Consider the following 19948-nt stretch of genomic DNA (forward strand, 5'->3'; position numbering starts at 1 on the left):
GATGAAGAGAGCGCAGACACACGTCATACACAGCAGCTATCCCACGGACCCGTGACAGGACAGTTTCATGGGGTGGGGAGTGATTAGGGAAATCAGGACTCCGGGCAGGAGTGATGATTTAAAAAATAGGTTGAAAAACACTGTTCTTGGGCATTTAAAAGCGTTTATAGACATGTCCTTTCCCAAATCTGCTGAACGTCTACCCCCACTTCCAGCTTTGGATTACATGGGTGAGAGGGCTCTTGCTGCTCCACTTCACAGACGGGAGAGTCACGGGAAAACAATCAGGGCACATTTCCACTGCCCAGAGAGAACCACAGGGGTGGGAGACAGGGGTGCTGGCCCTGAATGAGGAGGCATTATGCCTCCTCTTTCTCCTCTCCCTCTTCCTCCTTTTTAAAGAAACTTCTACACCACCTGCATGCTGGGCCGAGAAGCCGCCTTTCAGAATGTGCTTCTGCATCTAGTAACACAGCCGAGACGTCTCGGGCCTGCTTCCTGTGAAACCCGCTTTGGATTTAGCTCTTAATCCACGCTGTCATCTGGTCCTGGGAGCCACCTGCAGCATCAGCTGTCCTGCCTGCTCACCTCCCTTTCTGGGCTCCAGTGTCCACCCCCCGCCGCACCCCCGGGGCCCTCTTCTCCCACCCAGTCCTTAGCCAGAGAGTGGCTGGGGCTCCCCCTCAGTAACAGCTGTGCCTCTTACCCTGTGTTTTTTGTTATTAAAGAAGAAAGTGCTAAGTAAATCATCTCAGCATTATCTGTGCTCTCACAGGGCTTGGGTACATGCTAATGCATGTCATATTGTGATCTCTTTAGGATCTTTTTGTAAAAAATAAACTAGAAAACAACTATACTCCCCAGGTGGTTAAAAGCCTCTTCTGGCATTTCTTCCCTAGGACTTCCGGGCTTAGCTTGTACCTTCTCCGTTTACCTTTTGGGTGGAGGGGGTGAGCAGGGGCTGCCATTATTCCACTGGACAGTTCAGAGGTGATGGCTGGCTACTGATGGGGGTGTGGCCTCTCTGCCACTAAGGTATTTCTAAATGGAATGAGGTGCTCTCTTTCTAGGATGGTTGGTTGGGTCTGGCCTGCACGTGGGCATGAGGAACCACATGCTCTGTCCCTTGTAAGTGCGTGGCCGTGGAACCATCAGAGCTTTAGTTCCTCCTCCACTTTTCACCGAAGTCGGGGTGTAAGCAGAGCACACAGGGCATCTTTGCATGTCCCGGGAGGCATGATGTGCCGGGAGCCGTAGGGACCGGAGGCTGGGAGGCGGGGTCCACCTCAAAGACTGTGATGCAATGAGAAGCAATGCATTCACACATCCCACACGTGGGCAGGAAGCTAAGAGGCGTCAGGGAGCGCCTCCTGCGGTCCCCTCGCCTGGGCTGTGCACAGGAGCCGTGGGACAGCAGGATAAACCGGCTAAGAGACGCTGCCCTTCACAAACACCTTCCTGTCTCCGCACTCCCCTCCCTCGTCAAGTTCAGGCAAAGCAATGGAATGCGGTGAGCAAAACACACCCCACTACACCATCAAATGATCCTTTTTTGTTTTATAGAAAGGACCCTTTACTGAGTTTAACTTTTTCTGTCTTGACTTAATATGACTTGCTTTTGACAATGCTGATTTCTTAAGACCTCGTTGTGCCTTGCTAGTGTTTTAAAATCGGATTTATCTGGTGGAGGTATGATTTACATACAATCACATTTGTCAACTTTCTGTCACTGTGGTTTTGCCTTTTCTCAAATTTCATTTAGCTAGAATCATGTAGTATATTGAATTCTGTGTCTGGCTTCCATTTCCTAGCCTAATAGCTGCCTCTGGCAGTACGTCATTCTTATTTACACTGTGGAGCATACCTTCGTGTAGATATGCCCCAACTGGTTTAAGCGTTCTGCAGATGGACATTTTGCTCTATTAGAAATGTTTCCTTAGCTATTTTGGAATTAAAATCAAGCATCTACTGGGAAAACAAAGAGAGAAGTAGAAGATATGAGTTTAAATAATTATGTTTTGGCTGACCAGACACATTAGCCTCTAGCCCAAAGTTGCGAGAAAATAAGCAGCCCTAGAAGGCATTGCAGGAAATCACATTGCATGTGGTTTTGACCTTCATTAGCAGCCCTCCCCAAAACAAGACTTTTGAAAAGCAGCTGACATTGGCAAATTAAGTTAGAAATAGAATATGGTAATAAAAATGAGACACTTTGATTTTCTAAGATACTATTATTTAAGATGAATTATATGGCCAAGCTTCTTAGACAGTCCTTCTCAGGTACAAACAAATGTTCATTTGATATCAAAATTCCCTGGGGTCTCTTGCTTTGACAAAGAAAAAAACAATGTATGAAATATGTTTACTTCTAAGAGGAAACAAGATGTAATTTCATGGATCAATTTAAAAGAAGACTGTTGCCTGATTAATATCTCCCTCATGGTGTCTGGAAGACAAATAAAAATTCAAAAAGTATAAGGGGATGGAGAAAAGCAACATTTTAACATCTGATTTTACATTTGCAAAAGTTGTGTGAGACAACAGAGATCATACAGTTAAGTTCAAACTACAATGAAAGACTTGATGATGAACATTAAATCCAACACAGAAAAAGCAACTTTCCTCATGTGTTTAGCACATGCCCGACACTACTCTGAGTGGTTTAGGTGTATGGGTTCACTTAAGCTTCACGGTGCTCCTAAAAGCTTGGTCCTACCACTGTGATAGCCCCCACTTTATAGATGAGATCTATCGATCTCAGAAACTTGCCTGAGCTCACACAGCAGAGCCATGACTCGAACGTAGCCTGCTGGCTTCCTAGGCTGAGTGTTCAGCCACAAGCCACGACTGCTTCTCAGTTAGCCTCCCGAGGAGCTGCTCCTGCATTCCAGGGAAGTGCTTCAACTAGATTAGAAAATCAAGTGGGGAAAGTAGGGATAAAAAGAAGGAAAATAGTCACCTAGAACCCCTTTCATCTATTTTTCCAATGACGGTTCTCTTTATGTGTATACATATGTGTAGAGACCAACAGAGACAAATACAGATGTGATCAAAGCACGTGGTCAGAGAATTCTGTCCCAGGGATTGAAAAAGGCCCCCCAGAATCTTTTATGCCCCCTTAAGAACTGCACTGAAAATTCTAACTTAGTCAGCATCCTGGGGAAAAGAGCAATGGGGTGATAACAAGCGGCCTTCCTCATTAAATGGGCCACTCACTCCAACGCGAGTTGCACAGGGCTAGAGCTGTCGATGAGTGACAGGCAGAATCCTGACCTCAAGAGGACGCAGGGAAACTCTAGAGATTCTCCAGCAGCTGCTGAGTAAGTTGCAAGCAAGGCTTCAGGGTATTGGGGCTGCGGGCCACCTTACCCACGGCTCACCCAATAGGATTCTCTTTTCCCTGGTCATGCACGGGCAGTGTACCATTCCAGACTCCATCATTTCTGTTACCTGCTTCCCTTCTTCCAGGAAGATATTTCATATACATGCATACAAATGTTAGAGGTGGAGGATGAACAGAGAGAAATGGAGAAAAGGGGAGAACGAAGAGAGAGAGAGAGTGGCTTTCTCAATTCCCAAACTTTTTTCCTATGTTTTTCTTTTTACGGGCTCCTTGTCCCTGGATCCTATATTAAAAATAGGGGAATACTGATAATTATAAGGATGATGAAGAAAACCATTTCTATAGGGTGTATTAGATTCTCAATGACTCTGAATTCATTGAGAACACACACCTACAGTTTGCAAATTACAGAAAATGAAATGATCTGCATTTCAAAGCCTGTGCATCTCAATGCTCAGCTTTTACACTGTTCTCGTCAAAGGCTGCTGCTCTACATATGATTGGTTTTGTGTGCATCAAAGTGTAAGTCTGACCCACATGCTTTAAAGGCAGGAAGAGGCCGGGGACATCACCTCCCCCAGCGGTTGCCAATCCTGGCTGTGCATCAGAATCCTCTCAGGAGCTTCCAACAGCTCAGGTACCCAGGCCCCAACCGTAGGCTATTATTCCAGACAGAGGCTAGGGGATGGGACCTGAAACCCAAGTATTTAATAAACTCCTTAGGCATGATATTATTGGGACATAGAATGAAAAATTTCTGTTTGGTCTTCTTTCCTGTTCCTGGCACAGGGCTCCTAAAACATCCCTCATAAGAGCCATGAAGATGTCTTAACCCAGCCCTTTTAAACCACATCTGCATTTATGTTAATGAAGTGACTTTTGGAAGCCTCTAAGGATGGGGGCCCTGGTTGCCAGGGAGCTTTCACCCCCATCCCCCTATCTCTAGGGAGGAGAGAGTGGCTGGCTATTGAGTTAACCACCAATGGCTAATGATTTAATCAGCCATGCCTATGTCAAAAGGAATCCACAAAATCCCTAAAGTGCGGGATTCAGAGGGCTTCTGGGTTGGAGAACATGTAGAGGAGCCAGGAGGGGGGGATTTGCAGAGAGGCCATGGACGCTCCCCCAAACCTTGACCTATGGAGCTCTTCTAGCTGACTCTGCTGAGTTGTATCCTTTTATCATAAACTGGTGATCTAGTGAATAAACCATTTTCCTATGTTTTGTGAGCCATTCCAGCAAATGATTGAATGTGAGGAGGAAGTCATGGGACTATCTAATTGGTAGCCACGTAGGACAGAAGTTGTGGGTAACCTGGGGCCCCACCAGTGGAGGTTGGCACCTGAAGCAGGAGGCAGTCCTGTGAGGCTGAGCCCGGAGCCCCTGGGATCAGATGCCAACTCCAGGCAGACAGCGCCCCAACTGAGCCGAACTGTGGCCACCCAGCTGGCGTCACAGAATTGCTTGGCACAGAAAACCCACACAGCTGACGTTAGATGTGCTGTGAGGAGCAGAGAGACGGGCAACACAGTTTTTTCCTTACACTAGGAAATTCTAAAACCTCTGGAACCAATGATATGACTCATTTCCTCGTTCAGCAGAGGAAACTGAAGCCCAGAATCTCATGTGCAAATGACAGTAACTAGAGCCATAATGATGACAGCTAATAGAGTGCTACCTCTGTGGCAGACACTGAAATATGTGCTTTTATTAAATCTGACACTTATGCTGTACGTGTCACTATGATTATCCCACTTTGTACACAAGGAGGCTGAGGTTCAGGGAGATTAAATTACTTGCTCAAGGTCATACAGCTGGTAGGTGGCAGACCAGCAGTTTGATTGTGGAGTTCTTACCCTCAAACATTAGACCGTATTTCCTCGTCGAATAGAATAGAATAGAATATTCTTCACAAAGTAGAACCCACTTTTGATGCACTGAATTTATGGTCTTATACCACAGGATAAAATAAAATAGGTAAATATATTGTCCCATTTTAAAACTGCCCTCGTGAAGGGAAGATTCTGCTGTCTTGTGTACGTTACTAGTTTCTCTGGGGAGTTCCTAAGTGCTACATAGAATGTAAAGTGCTCCATGAATGCTCTCCTTTAATCCTCTCAGCAATTCTGGGCTGTAGGTACTCTTATCCCCACTTTAGAGACGAGAAGCCAAGGCTTAAGCAATCAAATGATTTGTTCCAGGTCGCACAGCTAGTAAGGCAGAGAGCACGACGTTAACCTAGGTCTTCTGACTCCAAAGGCCAAGCTCCAAAGTGTTTTTACTCTTGCTTTTGTCTCATCAGCTGTCAGACATGCTCAGAAGAGATGAGCATTGTCAGGCACTGAATTATAGAGACCCCTGCTTCTGGGCCCCACCAAAGAGGAAGTCCTAACCTCCCGTCCCCATGACTCCATTTGCAAAGAGGGTGCTTGCAGATGGCCAGGTTGAGAAGAGATCAATCACTCAGGGTGAACCCCAATCCAACATGGCTGTGTCCTTAAAAAAGGGGAAATTTGGACACAGAGACCAACGGAAGAGGTTGTAAAGACAGAGAGAATAGTATCTAGGAGCCAAGGAAGCTCAGATGGAGGCAGGGAACAGGTTCCCCTGCTTAGTTCTTAGAAGGCACCAGCCCTGCCAATGTGGTACCAACAGGGGCCGACGCTTGTCTGTGGCCATGAGGATGGACTCCTAGCCGGACTATCCAGCACTGTCACTGTATTAATCTGTTTTCTCCTACTTGGCCATTTCCTCATTTTCTTGTTGTCTGTGCATTCAAATTTTTTTTTTCTGTGGTTTTAATAAGAAAAGGGCTTCTGGCCTCCGGCACAATAAGACAATAATTTCTGTTGTTCCCGCCACCTAGTTTGCAACACTGTTACAGCACACACATACGGGAAACCCACACAAATGTTTCCAAAGTGAGCCTGTGGCTTCCACCGTTCCATTTTATTTCTCCATACATAGGATCAGCAGCCCCCTTGCCAGCATGGCACTGACCTTCGTCATACAGCTGAACCGTGCGGGTCGATACGATCACCGGCATCCCGTTTTGACCACACTCACGCTCAGATGCCACCTGGAACAGAACACGTGTAGTTAAGGCTTCCGGGAAACTCTGAACTCAGGGAAGAACCTCAGGGCTCACAGATACCCACACACACTCACATACAAGTACACATGCGCCGAAAGAAGAGCTCATTTAGGGAATAAAATAATCTAAATTACAGGAGTAATATTTGACATTAACTGAATACTGATTATGTGCTAAGTACCTCGCATAGCATATCGTATTTTGCTAATACTATTAGGAGTACCACCTGTGTTAAGTGCAAAGAGAAAAAAAAAAAAGACTGAATAGCAGCTCCTAAAAGTGGGAACCTCCTGGAGGGATACAGAAGACACCGACTTTCTTTACATTTTTGTAATGGTTTTGTTTAAAGTAAGCCTGTGTTCTTGAATATATCATTAACCCTCCCAAGAAATCATAAAATTTATACATCAAACCCATGTTTCCATTCAGCCTTGAGGTCACAACTGGTATTTCTGGGACAGTACTGGGGCATGCTTGATTTATTTGGCTCACAGGGTTTTTAAAAGTATTTTGGGACATTTAAAGATCAGATTTCATTACCACCATTTTCTAATTCATGATGAAAAATAAGACTCTTGCAACATCCTGTGGGTATATGACGCCAGAGCCAGCAGTCTGCAAACAGGCCATCGATGGCCATAGTTCCATGGGGTCCACCTTTCTGCTTTGCTCATTTTTGTTCCTGCCTGGCCCCTGGAGGCCAGAGGCTCCCAGTATTGGAAACATTTGGGGTGCTTGAGAAGCTCCCACTGCTTGGGCCTACAGCTAAAAGTTGTGTTTTCGTTGGTCTCAGCTGGGGCTGGGCGTCAGGAGTTTTCAAAGCTTCCCAGGTAGTTCTAATACATAGTCAGACACCCACTATGTAGGCCCCTGAGTGTTTTGAAGCCCATTTCTTCAAATTCAGCTTTCTATTCTGAGCAGGAATTCCCTGTGTGATATGATCAATATTAGTTCCCAGGTATTACCTTCCTTCTGTAGGGATTACCGTTTTAGTGATGTCTTGCCAATGGGTTTCAGCCCCAGGCAAGTTCACTATGGATTCAGTGAGACCAGGGAATAACAATGGAATGTTCTTGGGGTGAAAGGGTGTGGATAAAATGAGAGTTTCTATGGTCAGGATTCTCACCTGGCCCTGGTTGACTAGCTCACTGCACACCTGTGGGTAATACATGGCTGTTGACTCTATATAAAGAGCTCCACCCAGTGCTCACGTGCGACACGGTGGCAGGGCTGCAAGGCTTCAGGAGAGCAGAGCAGAGGCTGGAGTGGTGGCAGAGCCGAGGACAGAGGCCTAAAGGATGGCTGTGGGGACAGAGGGGCCCAGAGGCAGAGACCAGCTTGCTGCATGCAGACTTGCTCTGAGTGAATGGGATTTGTGACTGACCTGCCACCTGGAAATAAAGTTGGGTATAACCCTTTCACCCCAAGAACATTTTGCTGTCAGTTTCTCTGGTCACACTGAATCCATAGCAAACTTGCCTGGGGCTGAAACCCACTGGCAAGACAAGGGTTTATTACCCAACTTTATTCCCATGGCGACAGGTCAATCACGAGAATCCTGTCCACTCAGAGCGAGTCTGCACGCAGCAAGCTGATCTCCGCCTCTGGGCCTCTCTGCCCCTGCTGCCATCCCAGTCTCTGTCCTCGGTGCTGCCACCACCCCAGGCTCTGCTCTCCTGCAGCCTTGCAGCTGTGCCACCATGTCATGCAGAGCACTGGTCAGGGCTCTTTACATAGCATCAATAACAACAGATTGCCCACACGTGTGTAGTGAGCCAGCCGACCAGGGCCAGGTGAGAATCCTGGCCACAGGAACCTTCACTTTATCCACAAATGGGCTCCAGGTCTTAAACTGAACTGATTTCGGAGGCACACGTGGTATATAGAACTTTAGACTTTCTGCTACGAGCTGGAGATCTAGGCAGAAGCATTTGGGTGTCCCAGCCTCAGCCCTCCAGAGCTAAAAGGGGGGCTCCTGAACTGGTAGTTCCCCACCTCACCCTTGCTCCCACACAGATTCTGACTTAATGGGTCTTGGGTACAACTCTGGCCTCATGAATTCTCAGTTTCCCAGATGATTCTAATCTAGCCAGGGCTGCAAATTACTGATCTAAACTTGGGATTCCCACCCTTGGCAATATTGACATCTCGGGCCAGATCATGCTTTGTTGTGGGGCCGTCCTGGGTACTGTAGCACATTTAGCAACATCCTGATGTGTACCCACTAGACCAGTAGCACCACCTGAGTTGTGACAACCAACAATGTCTCCAGACATTGCCAAGTGTCCCCTGGGGGGAGGTGGAGGGCGGCGGCAGGCCACATCACTCACAGCTAAGAAAAGAGGGTCCAAACCCACCAGGGATCAGGTACCAAGTTGGCCCAATAGGCTGCACCTGTGAGGTTCTTACAGACACAGATTCCATAGGCTCCCAGCTCTGCAGTTTGTCTTAGGTGGGGCCTTAGAGTCTGCATTTTAACAAGGTCCTTGATGAATTCTGGAGGTTTGAGTGCAATGCAATGGGTTCCCATAGGAACAGCAGAGCATCCTCAGTATTACCTGTGTGATGAGCCTGAACAGGCTGTTTACTCGGCTGTCACCCCGACTCTACCTGCTAGTTGCTAATAACCCGGTGACTGTGAACCACATTACCTTGTATGTGTCTGTCTCCGATTCATTCTCTTGATCTTCAGTTCTTTGTGGAACACTCATTTGGTTACCCATTGTTCCTGCAATAGAGAAAAAAATGAGAGTAAAATTAAACTGTGGGACAAACAAAAGTCTTACTCCTGCCTCTGAAGTTCAGGCGCACACCTGACAGGTTACCATGGGTGTGTTATCACAAGCCCCAGTTAGACAGATTGCTTATACTTATTTGGGGGAATGAGAGGATATTTTGGGCTTGTATATTCAACAGGAAGTCCAACACAGCCCCAATTTTCAACTGCATTTCATTGCTCAACACTGTGTTTGTGTTTACCAGGTGTTAAATGATTGTTTAGTGGTTGAAAAGAGGGGATAACTATGGGTAACTACCCCTCAGCGCAGGCACCAAGCTGGGCAGGTACCCACATCATCACCGAACCTCTCAAGGGCCTCGATACAAGTCAACAGGTATTTCACATGTTCTCAGCTCCCTGTACTGTTTTCCAAGGATGTTTCCTGTATCTCTTGTAGCCATAGCACCCTTGAGAAATGGATGTCCTCGTCATCTCGTTTTAGATTTCAAGTCACAAGGATGTTTTCTTTCCAAAGTTCGGCAGGTTAATGATGGCAGAGGCAAGATCCAAGCAGAGGCCGCCTGTGCTCCTAACCACGGGACCGTCCTACCTGTTTATCACCTCCCTTTGGAAAGGAAGGAACTGAGCTTCCCAAACTCACTATCTTGCCAATGGGTTTCAGCCCCGGACAACCTCACTATGGATTCAATGAGGCCAAAGAAATGACACTGGAATGTTCTTGGGGTGAAAGGGTTTATATCCAACTTTATTCCCACGGTGGCAGGTCAATCACTAGAATCCTGTCCACTCAGAGCGAGTCTGCGTGCAGCAAGCCGGTCTCTGCCTCTGGGCCTCTCCACCCCCACAGCCATCTCAGTCTCTGTCCCCAGCACTGCCACCACTCCAGCCTCTGCTCTCCTGCAGCAGTGCAGCCACCGTGCCACCCAGAGCACTGGGCGGAGCTTTTTATATAGAGTCAATAACAACGTATTGCCCACACATGTGTAGTAAGCCAGCCAATCAGGGCCAGGTGAGAATCTTGGCCATAGGAATCTTCACTTTATCCACACTCACCCAGGACACAGATTCAGAAAATGCTGACAGGATTTGACCCAGAGTAGGTCTGGTTCCAGGAGTAAGGCTCTACCAGTAACTCCCAAAACCTGTAGCCTTGCTACTTAAAAGTTTCTTTTTCACACACACAAAGGATGGTAATGTATCCCATCTCCAAAAACCTGGCCCCTGGCTCATCTGCTCTGGTGGCTTTCAGAATAAAAGCCAAGGCTTTTGGTTTCTGGCTGAAACCAGCCAATGCACCCTTTAGGAGTCCCCCATGGTGTGAGTCTTTAGTGCCCAGCAATAGACACATTGAGAAATCAGAAATTACAGAGGCAAAAAAAGGGTCATGGATGTCACCACCTGCTCTCTTGGGGGGAGTTTGGTAAATAAAGAATCTGGGGATTTTATGTTTTCTAACATACCATGCAATAAAGCTGTGCAGGACTAAAACATAAGGACACTAGTTATTTTGCAATATTTTCTATTTATAAAACCCATGATATTCATACTTATGATAGACCATCACTTCCATCTATAAATGGGGCATTCTGAATAAAATACTGAATCCTCAAAACCAGGGTGGGCAAACAACAGCTCCAGGACAGACCCAGCAGGCTGCCTGTTTTAGTACAGCTGGTGAGCTAAGAATGGGCTTTACATTTATAAGTGGTTGGAAAAAAAGCAGAATCATAAGTTATGACACATCAAAATTATACAAAATTCAAATGTTGGTACCCATAAATTATATTTTATTGGAAGACAGCCACACTCTAGCATTTATATACGGTCTACATGCCAAGGGATTAAATGTTGCCTGTAGTAAAATTGACCAGGATTTGAACCTACTGTGTATAAAAATAGTGAGGATAATAATGTAACAAGAGTAATGACAAAATAGTAAAAACTGCAATAACAACAAATTGGGTGAGTGCTTACCACCTGGTGAGAAGCTGTTCTAAACAAAACTAATTTACTTGCAGCAAACCAAGGAGACAGTGGTGCCATCATTCCAATGTTATAGATGATAAAACCGAGGTACATAGGTTAAATGCCTTGACCAAGGCCACATGCAAGAATATATACACACTAGACTGTGTCTCCATCGAAATCCTGCTTTTTGCAAAATTAAGTTATTTGCCAATGGGTTTACAAACTTTTAATGCTTCTATTCTTCAATTTAAATTCAGTCCTATGTGGGGGATACTTCTGATAAAGATGTTTGAAGTTATGAAAAATCTCTGTGCTGGAAGAAGTGTGATGTGTGCAGGCAGGAGAGAAACATGAAACATTTTCATTCCACGGAGTAGGGGTTACATTTTCCCAATCACTGCACCTTTTAAGTAGCCTCCTGGAAAACTTAGGGCCAAATGGACTGAAAGACGGAAAATCCATCTGCAAATCTTTTGCAGAGACAGCCTGGATTCAGGTAGTATTGCTTTTCGCCTGCAGTTGTAACGTATGTGTTGTGAAATTGCTCCTGGTCTTCCTTCTAATGTAAAGAGCTGGGTTTATATGGCACAAAGATAAAGGCTTACTGCCACCTATTGGCTGATGTCTGTAACAGCAGAAATGAATACATTCAGCCTTCTGTACTAGCTCATGATGCCTGGGAATATCAAAGGGAACACTTTAATGTTTAGCAATGAAACCTTGGCAAGAGAATGGCAAGTCCTCTAATGTCTAAAAGATAATACAACGAATAAAACAATAATGATAATCACATCTGACATATACAGAGAGCTTGCTCTGTGCCAATCCAAAGCTGAGCCCCCTGGGTTGAGAGCAGTTAGCATACAGGATAACAGCTCCAGCTCTGGAGACAAACTGCTCAGATCAGGAGTCCGTGATCAGCCACATAGCAAATAAGTGACCCTGGGAAATTTACTGAATCTTGCCGGGACTCAGTTTCATCTTGTATAAAATGGGAATAGTAGCATTCACCCTAAGAGGTGGTTGTGAGAATTAAATAAATTACTATATGCAAGGTGCCCTGAGCAGGGTCTGGCACATGATAAGTACCATGCCAGTGTTAGCCAGACTAGGGTTATCATCATTATTATCATTGCTGTTTCCAGTCAGCTCCCCCAAGAGTCGCCTGGTAAAATCAACGGAAGAATCTGGCATTTCTGATTTCCATGATCTTCTCAAAAATTCAGGTTGGGCTTTGCATTTGTATTTTTAGCAAATGCCCAGGTGACCATCAAAATCAGGCACTTACTGAAAGTAGCATGATGATGCGTGTCTGTCTTGGTTGTTCTGGGAATGAGGGTGTTCTGGGATGCCAGATTTTCATGTTAAAACTAGGAAAGTCCTGGGCAAACCAGGATGAGCTAATCACCTTTATAAGCTGCTCAAGGACTCCGTAAGGCAAAGCATTTTTTTATCCCCATTTAACAGATGGCAACACTGAGGATCAAAGTGGTTCAGACAATAATTCCTGTCTGTGATGAAGTTTCTCCTGTCTCAAACAAACGAAAAAAATAAATCAGATAAAGTGCATTTGGGAAAGAAAAACATATTCATTTGAAAGAGCTAGACTTTATTTTGAAAAAAAAAAAACCATGTTTGGAGGCAATGTCAAAATGCCCTTTCTTTCATGAACCGACAATATTAGTTGTTTTGTTTTCAATGACTTTATCTGACATTAAACACCAGTGGCCATATGGCAATCAGTGGGTTTTGTTTTTGAAATCGGACTCACAGGTGAGCTCTCAGCCTTTTGAGAATGTGGGGCAAGTCTTTTGCTGGGGGTCATTCAGATGAGAAAATCCCTCTACTCTGCTTCCCGGCTGTGTCCTTGAGGCCAGTCCTCAAACTGGGCTGCACGTCAGAGTCACCAATCCGGGTTCCCGGGCCCTACCCAAACAGATTCCATCAGAATTTCCAAGGGTGGAACCCAGGCATTGGTATATTTTCAAGATCTCTATGTGATTTCTGTGACACCTGAGGCTGACAGCCATAGTTTTGGGTATTGTGGGGTGAGTGTCCCAGGGGGCCAGGGGTCTCTCCTGATGCTGCCTACCCTGCCACAGAGAACCAGGCTGGGGATTCTGAGATGGCTGGAGGGCCTTGGCCTGCAGGGCCCGCAATCATGATCGGCACAGGCAGCTGAAAACATTTACAACCCTTTCAGGGCCCTCGTTTGAGGCCTTCTGTTTTGTCAGCCTGTAAACCAACAGAAACCTAGATCTCCAGGTTTCCTTTCCCAAAAATGGGTGTGCAGAGTATCCTCACCTTTCTAGTTGGCTGTTGAGAAGTGAGGTGTGCATGCCCATGGCAGGTGGGTGAAAGACTGCCTGAGTCGGTGCAATCGCTGTCCTTGTCTGGGCCCCCTTGCCTCCCGAGAAAAAGCTCTGGAGTGAGACATGATTGTGAGGTTTTGGGCAAGGCACTGAAGGCATTTTTCTTGTGGGAAATGTCAGTGTTCATGAGGAGAATAACAAGCACCTCAGAGTGTTTTCTGTGCAGTGTCCCTCCTGATCTGTGTCCTGACTTCCCTCGGCCCTTGCAACAACCATCTGGGTCACGTGATATTTTCTCAATTTTCTGATGAGAAACTGAGGCACAGAGATGTACCTAACAGTCCTTAGAAGGATGGTGGGGAAGCCTCAGTGAGGTGGGTGCATGCCTGGCGTGAGGTAAGCATGTGACCAGTGGGAGCGAGATGCATATATACACACAACACCTGGGTGTGTGGTCCCAGTTAGCCAGGACCATATATTGATATTTCATATTTTAGATATTGTCCTTTTTCTGGATGAGTTACATTAGTATATTAAAATATGCTCTCTAAAAAGCTACTCCTCTTTGCTCCTTATAGTAAGTTGAGAGTGGTTCTACCCAACTTCTGGAGTGGTTTCTCCAACTGGGGGTAGTTTTTCCCTCCAGGGTCACTGGGAAATGTCCAGAGACATTTTTGATTGCATGACTCAGGGTGGGGGGCTGTGATTGACATTCAGTGAATAGAAGCTGGAGGTGCTGCTAAACAAGCTACTGGGCATGGGAGAGCCCCCTGCAGAAAATGGTCTGGCCCCAAATGTCACTAGTGGGGAGGTTGAGGGACATGCTTTGGTGGCTGCTCTTAACAACTTTCTCATCATGCTTATGGCCTCGTGTCCCCTAGTGATCTAGAGGACTTGTCTACAGAGGGAAACCTAGCAAACCCTCCCATCTGGGCCCCATCCTGCTGACAGCGGCCGTGCCTGAGCCCTGGCTCCTGGGCTGTAAGGTGAGGGGAGGAGAAAGGACCCTCCACATCTGTCTCATGGGAAGATGAAGAGAGTACAGCGCGCACGGTGTTCAGGCCAAGAGCTGGTGTGTGGCAGTTGAGGAATAAGGATTAGCTATGGTTAGAACTGAGGAAACAGCATGCTATGCTTCCGTAATGATAATGCCTGTATTGCCACAGTGCCTGTGCTATGCCAGGCACTGCTCTCAAAGCCCCCCTGTACTTAGCCATTACATCCTCATTAGAACCCCATAAGGCAGGTATTTCTGTTGTCCCATTTTACAGATGCAGAACCTGAGCCCACGGAGATTAAGCTCCTTGCCTGAGATCACGCTGTGAATTGAAGTGTTTTCCCCCAAATTTTCCAGCTTCTAGAACTGTGAGAAAATAAATATCTGTTGCTTAAAGTATGGTATTTTTGTTCCGGCAGCCCAAGCCGGCTAATACAGTCCATCTGCTAGAAGTGGGTGACTCAGGACTTCACCCGTGGCAACTAGTTCCAGAGTTCAAACTCTTTCATTTTGTTTTCTTACCTTCTAATGCTTCCTCTGCTATGTAAGTTATGCTGTATTTTATTAACTATTTATATGTAATGTAATATAATATGAAATATAAAATATTCATTGCATATTCTGTTCTCGCAATAAGAAATGAAAGTTGTAACTAATCAGACCTAAGACTTTTCATCTGATCTCAAGTGAGGAATGTATAATTAAAGAGTCATCGGTCGTCGCTTGAGGATTTGGCACAAAGGCATAGCAGTAGTGAGGTGAGAAAATGTTAGTTCAGACTAATGCTGCTTATTTCTCTTATTACTGTTACAGCCCATTAGCTCCGTGTTCCAATCTGCAAGTTGCCCATGAATCTCTCTTCTTTTATACAAATGATGGGTGTTCATCTCACCTCACTTTCGTTACAGGTTAATGCTAAGCCTTCCTCCTGGGAACAGATAGAATACTGACACAGCACAGACTGCCCTGGAGAAAATGCGTGCATTCTAAGCTGCCTTGCTAGCAGGCAGCTAAATGACTGTCACATGGAAGGAGAGGTCTGGAAGGGTGGAATGGTGACAGAATGAGTCACTGAGCAGACAGAAACACCTTCGATCAATGCAATGTAATGCAGGCAAACTGTGGGCTGTCCCCACCATCCAGCTGAGGACAGTGCCGACATGGCCAGGCTGGCACACCCTGCACAAGTCCTCTGCCCCCAACTCCAGAGGCAAGACCCCTATGAGGGAAGAAAAGAGCCCTGCTCTGCCAGGTGCCCTGGTCCTGCACCTCCCGTGGTCCCCTGCAGAGTGCTGGGGGCATGGTAGAGCCTGTGAGGGCTGCCATGGGTACTATGCTGGCTGCCCTCTTCACAGGGGGGCACGTGAGGACTGAAATCCGTCCTTCACTGCACTCCCCAAGCCTTGCGCCCCGGTGTGGGACTGTGTGGGGCTCAGGGTAAAGGGGGAGCCACTGTATCCAAATCATACTGGTGCTCTAGGAATGCTCAGTAATTGGTGTCTTGCTGTCGGAACACTCAATTATGTCTGTATAAATGGTTCAGGTTCCTAGAAGGTTTTGAGCTCACTATCTTATTCTTCCTGTTGCACCAAACATCTTTAAGCTCATAATGATAGCAGGTAGTATTAGCCAGGATTAGGGTAAAGCAAGAGAGGCGCCCAGGTACAAAATGCAAGAAGGCACGTCTCCCAGGATGGGGCAACTTCAGAATCAGCACCCAGGGCCAGGCCTCCTGCTCTGTGCTCCCAGGCCCCTCGCTTGCTTGCTTGCTTGCTCCCCCCACCCACCTCCACCCTGCCCGCCCTGTCCTGGGGCCAGGTACTCTACTTACATTGTCTGCCATTCTCCTTGCAGCAGCCTATTATTTCCCCATTACAGAGATAAAGAAACTGAGGCAGAGTGATGCTGTCCCCACCCCTAGAACGCAAAGGTTGTGAGGGCAGGCATGTTGAGCATCCCCAATTCACACGTGGTGATTAGGTGAAGGAAGAAGAGTAACCATTCCGGATTAGAAGGCTAGGAAGAGGCAGAGCTGGGCTTGAACCTGGGTCCACGTGACTCAGGCACTCAAGTCCTTAACCGAATCCCTGCCCAGCTCTGGGAGCAGAAGAAACAGCCAACTCAGTGACACACTCGGTGAATGGCTTTCCCTCCTGCAGGACCAGGATCACTCACCCTCCCTGGGCTTTTTCCAGCCTGTTCCTGTGCATCTCTTGCCATGGGAAAGCAGACACAATGGGCTCTTACAGGCCTGTTCCTCTCCAGAAGCACATGCCTTTTTCCTAAAGCCTTTTCCTAAAAAAGACAATCCTTCGTGCCTCATATCGAATTTACCGAGCATCATGATTCTTCCAAGTGGTAAAGATACCTCAAGACAAATGCTGGGCATAGAAGCCACAGGGCATAAATACACAAAGAAGTAAAAAGCTAACCTTTTCAAACAATAAGGCTTCTCTCTCACTTACCAACTTTACATTTCCTTGTATGGCCCCAGAAGATGACTGGTTAGCCAGAGACGGGTAAGATTCCTCAAGGGAGGAATAACCTAAGACAGGCACAGTCATAGGGGGGCCATCAGGTGAGAAATTTGGAATCAACAGAGGTGAGGCTTAGAACCTCACCCCCCCTGTTCTGAGAGAAATCTTCTGCATACGTGGATGTTTTATTGCCCTTGTCTAGCTTGGATTAACACATAGTCTACAGGCACACACCTGATCATCTACATTTGCTCTCTTACAACACTAAACTATGTTTTCTACCTTTATCTTGCATCTACCTACCACTTCAGCATTTTATTAAAAATAATAATAATAAAGAGAGAAATGTGGTATCCACATATAAATCAAGTATAAAAATCAAATGAATATTCATATTTGAACTGATTGTTTATAGTTCATAATGCATGAGCAAAACTGAAAGTTTCTGTGATGACTGCCCTTGTACTGTTCACCATGTAACTTATTCATTATGTAAGAATTTGTTCTCCATGTAAGAACTTGTTTGTTATGCTTCAGAAGATTGGAGACTGACGAAAATTAGGCTTGGGGTGGATTAATGATTGTGCATTGAGCATTGACTCCCCTATACAGAATTTTATTGTCTTTAACAACCATTTGATCAATAAATATGAGAGATGCCCTCACAAAAAAAAAAAAAAAAAAAAAAAAAGGACAGACTTCCAATGGCAAAATAAATAAGTAACCGGGATGTAATGTATAGCATAAGGAATATAGTCAAAATATTGTAACAACTTTGTATGGTGATAGCTGGTAGCTAGAATTATCATGTATATAAATGTTGAATCACTGTGTTGTACACCTGAAACTAATGTAATACTGTGTGTCAACTACCCTTCAATAAAAAAAAAAAAAGACAATCCTTCCCAAGTTTCAGAAGTCTTGGGAAGAAAGACTCCCCCATGGTCTGGGACGTTGGCTTGCTCCCAGCTCCCCCTTGCATTGAAGATACTTTAGCAGGCCCCCTCTCTTGGCTTTTATTTAGAGAAAAGGCAAGACATTCACCCCAGGCCCAGAAGCTGGTGCTGAGAGGAGTGGATGGAGGAGGCATTTGGCCCTGGCTCAGAATTTAAGGGGGCGTCAAACACTCAGCCACCAAGAGAAATAACGTGCTTTAACACAACACTTCAACACCAAAATGAGTGTTGTTACAGATCTTCCCTTTACTGAACATGTGATTTTGTCCACCATGGATGTCTTGGCATTACTTTTACATTTTTTAAATATTGCCTTCAAATATGATTTATTTTGATGGCTGAGGTTTTTGGAGTCTTCTGCCTGAGAGGTGAGTGGTCCTCTCCAGTCCTGACCGTGACTGGATCTCAGTTCTATGGCTTCCCTTCTGTGCAGAAGGAGCTCCTATCCCGTCCCCCAGCCTGGTCTTCCTAGTGGTGAAATGGAGGCACAACAGCTGAGGTGTATCCCATGCATTGTGCTGGGGGTTGTCTCAGCCTCTCGGCCCTCACTTTGATCTCGGTACTGAAGCCCAGAGGGGTGAAGCAACCTGCCCGGGACACCCAGCCAGTCACTGACATCCAATCTGGGTCAAGGGCACCCCCCTTGATTCACCTTGACTCTTCAAGGCAGGCAATGGAGTTTCAGAGGTGACGCAAATTTCTGGAGCCTACGGCTGGAATTTGAATCCAGCACTCAGCTCAAAGGGGGGCTTTGAATGTCAAATAAGACAGTTGGTATGAAGAACCAGATTCACAAAAGACACTCTGGAAGTCCTTCTCTCTATTTGCACCCCACCCCTTCCTTAGATTGTGCCTTAGGGCAGACTCAAAGTCAGCTTTGCTGTAGGGTTCTTGTGCTGACAGTGGTCCCTAAATCACATAGCACTCCACTCCATTTGCTGACTTTTAACCCCAGTTTTGCACTTGAAATGACCCACGAAGTTTCCATGCAAACAAGAGTTATTCTGTTGCTTTATACCTGACACCGCCCACCCTGTCGTTTAATCCTTACATAACCCATTTAGGAAAAGCTATCTTTGGGTCCATTTCACAGATGGTGAAACTGAGGCTCACATATACCCAAGGCCACACAGTGAATCGATGGCACAGCTAGGGTCAGACTCAGTCCCCTCTGCCCCCAGCTTCTGTATCTCACTGTCTGCTACAAACAACAAACCTCTGCATCATGCTCAAAGGGTCTGGAGGCCCTTACCTGCTGAGCCCCTGGGGTGGGCGTGGGGGCTGTCTCCTGACCCCTGGTGTCTCCCGGAGCTGCTCCTGCTCACGGTACCCGGTCTCCAGCTGGTGCTGCCCAGTGCCAGGCTATCAGCTGAGCCCAGCTCCCTGCCCTTTGCTTCCTCCTCTGGAGCCTGCTGGCTGAATACACAGAGCAGGGCAAACACAAGTCTGGGTGGAGCCCTCCTCTCCCCTGAGCTTCCTGTAGGAACAGGTTCTCTTCCTGGATTTGGGGACTGTTCTCGCCTCTCCAGTAAAAACCGAGCACCTGATTTCTCTCACGCGAATGCCTCCTGGGTGCTCCAAGCATGCTGTCTAGTCCCCCTCACCCACTGTTGACGCTCAGGTTGACCTGGGCAGCTAATCCCCTTCCCCAGTAACCATGGGTCATGGTCAGAGCAGGGAAAACATGTTCTGTAAGATTTTGCAGCTCTGTCAGCCTTTCACCTTCATTTACCCCAGAACACCGCCTCCACCACCACCTAGACGCCTAACTGGAAGGAAATGGCATTGACCCACCGCACCACCTCCAGTCACGTGAACGTCACTCCCCAAGGTCTCTGGACACCAGAAAGCAGGTAACCTAAGGGTAGCTTGTTGCGCTGGAGACAGACCATGGCATTGGAAAGGGCATTCTTTTTCTCTGCAGGCTAGAAATTCAAGACAGACTGTTTAATTTCTTTAAGTACAATAAGGATATTTATTCAAGTGTCTCACAAGGACATAAGCAACAGAGTATTAGAGCATCAATTACAAATAGCAAAAGAAGCTAGGAAAACAAGAGAG

The 19948-nt window shown here is 46.3% G+C and overlaps 1 protein-coding gene across 8 annotated transcripts in view; it reads right to left on the minus strand.

Moving 5' to 3' along the window:
- The window catches only part of BCAS1 (brain enriched myelin associated protein 1), a 97011-nt gene extending 77363 nt beyond the window's left edge, over window positions 1–19648 (minus strand). For 3 of the 8 annotated variants that reach the window (XM_036901931.2, XM_036901934.2, XM_036901932.2), the window contains exons 1-3: window positions 19140–19646; window positions 9089–9165; window positions 6344–6422 (exon numbers count right to left, since the gene is read on the minus strand). In XM_036901931.2, coding sequence (XP_036757826.2) covers window positions 6344–6422; window positions 9089–9160 — 151 coding nt within the window. In that variant the 5' untranslated portion in view covers window positions 9161–9165; window positions 19140–19646. Of the gene's footprint in view, window positions 1–6343; window positions 6423–9088; window positions 9166–19139 lie in introns of all 8 variants that reach the window. The other 5 variants (XM_036901930.2, XM_036901927.2, XM_036901928.2 and 2 more) reach the window with 4 other exon arrangements.
- Between the last annotated feature and the right edge of the window lie 300 nt (window positions 19649–19948).

Source organism: Manis pentadactyla, chromosome 5 (genome assembly GCF_030020395.1).
Source record: "Manis pentadactyla isolate mManPen7 chromosome 5, mManPen7.hap1, whole genome shotgun sequence".
NCBI classification, from domain to species: domain Eukaryota; kingdom Metazoa; phylum Chordata; class Mammalia; order Pholidota; family Manidae; genus Manis; species Manis pentadactyla.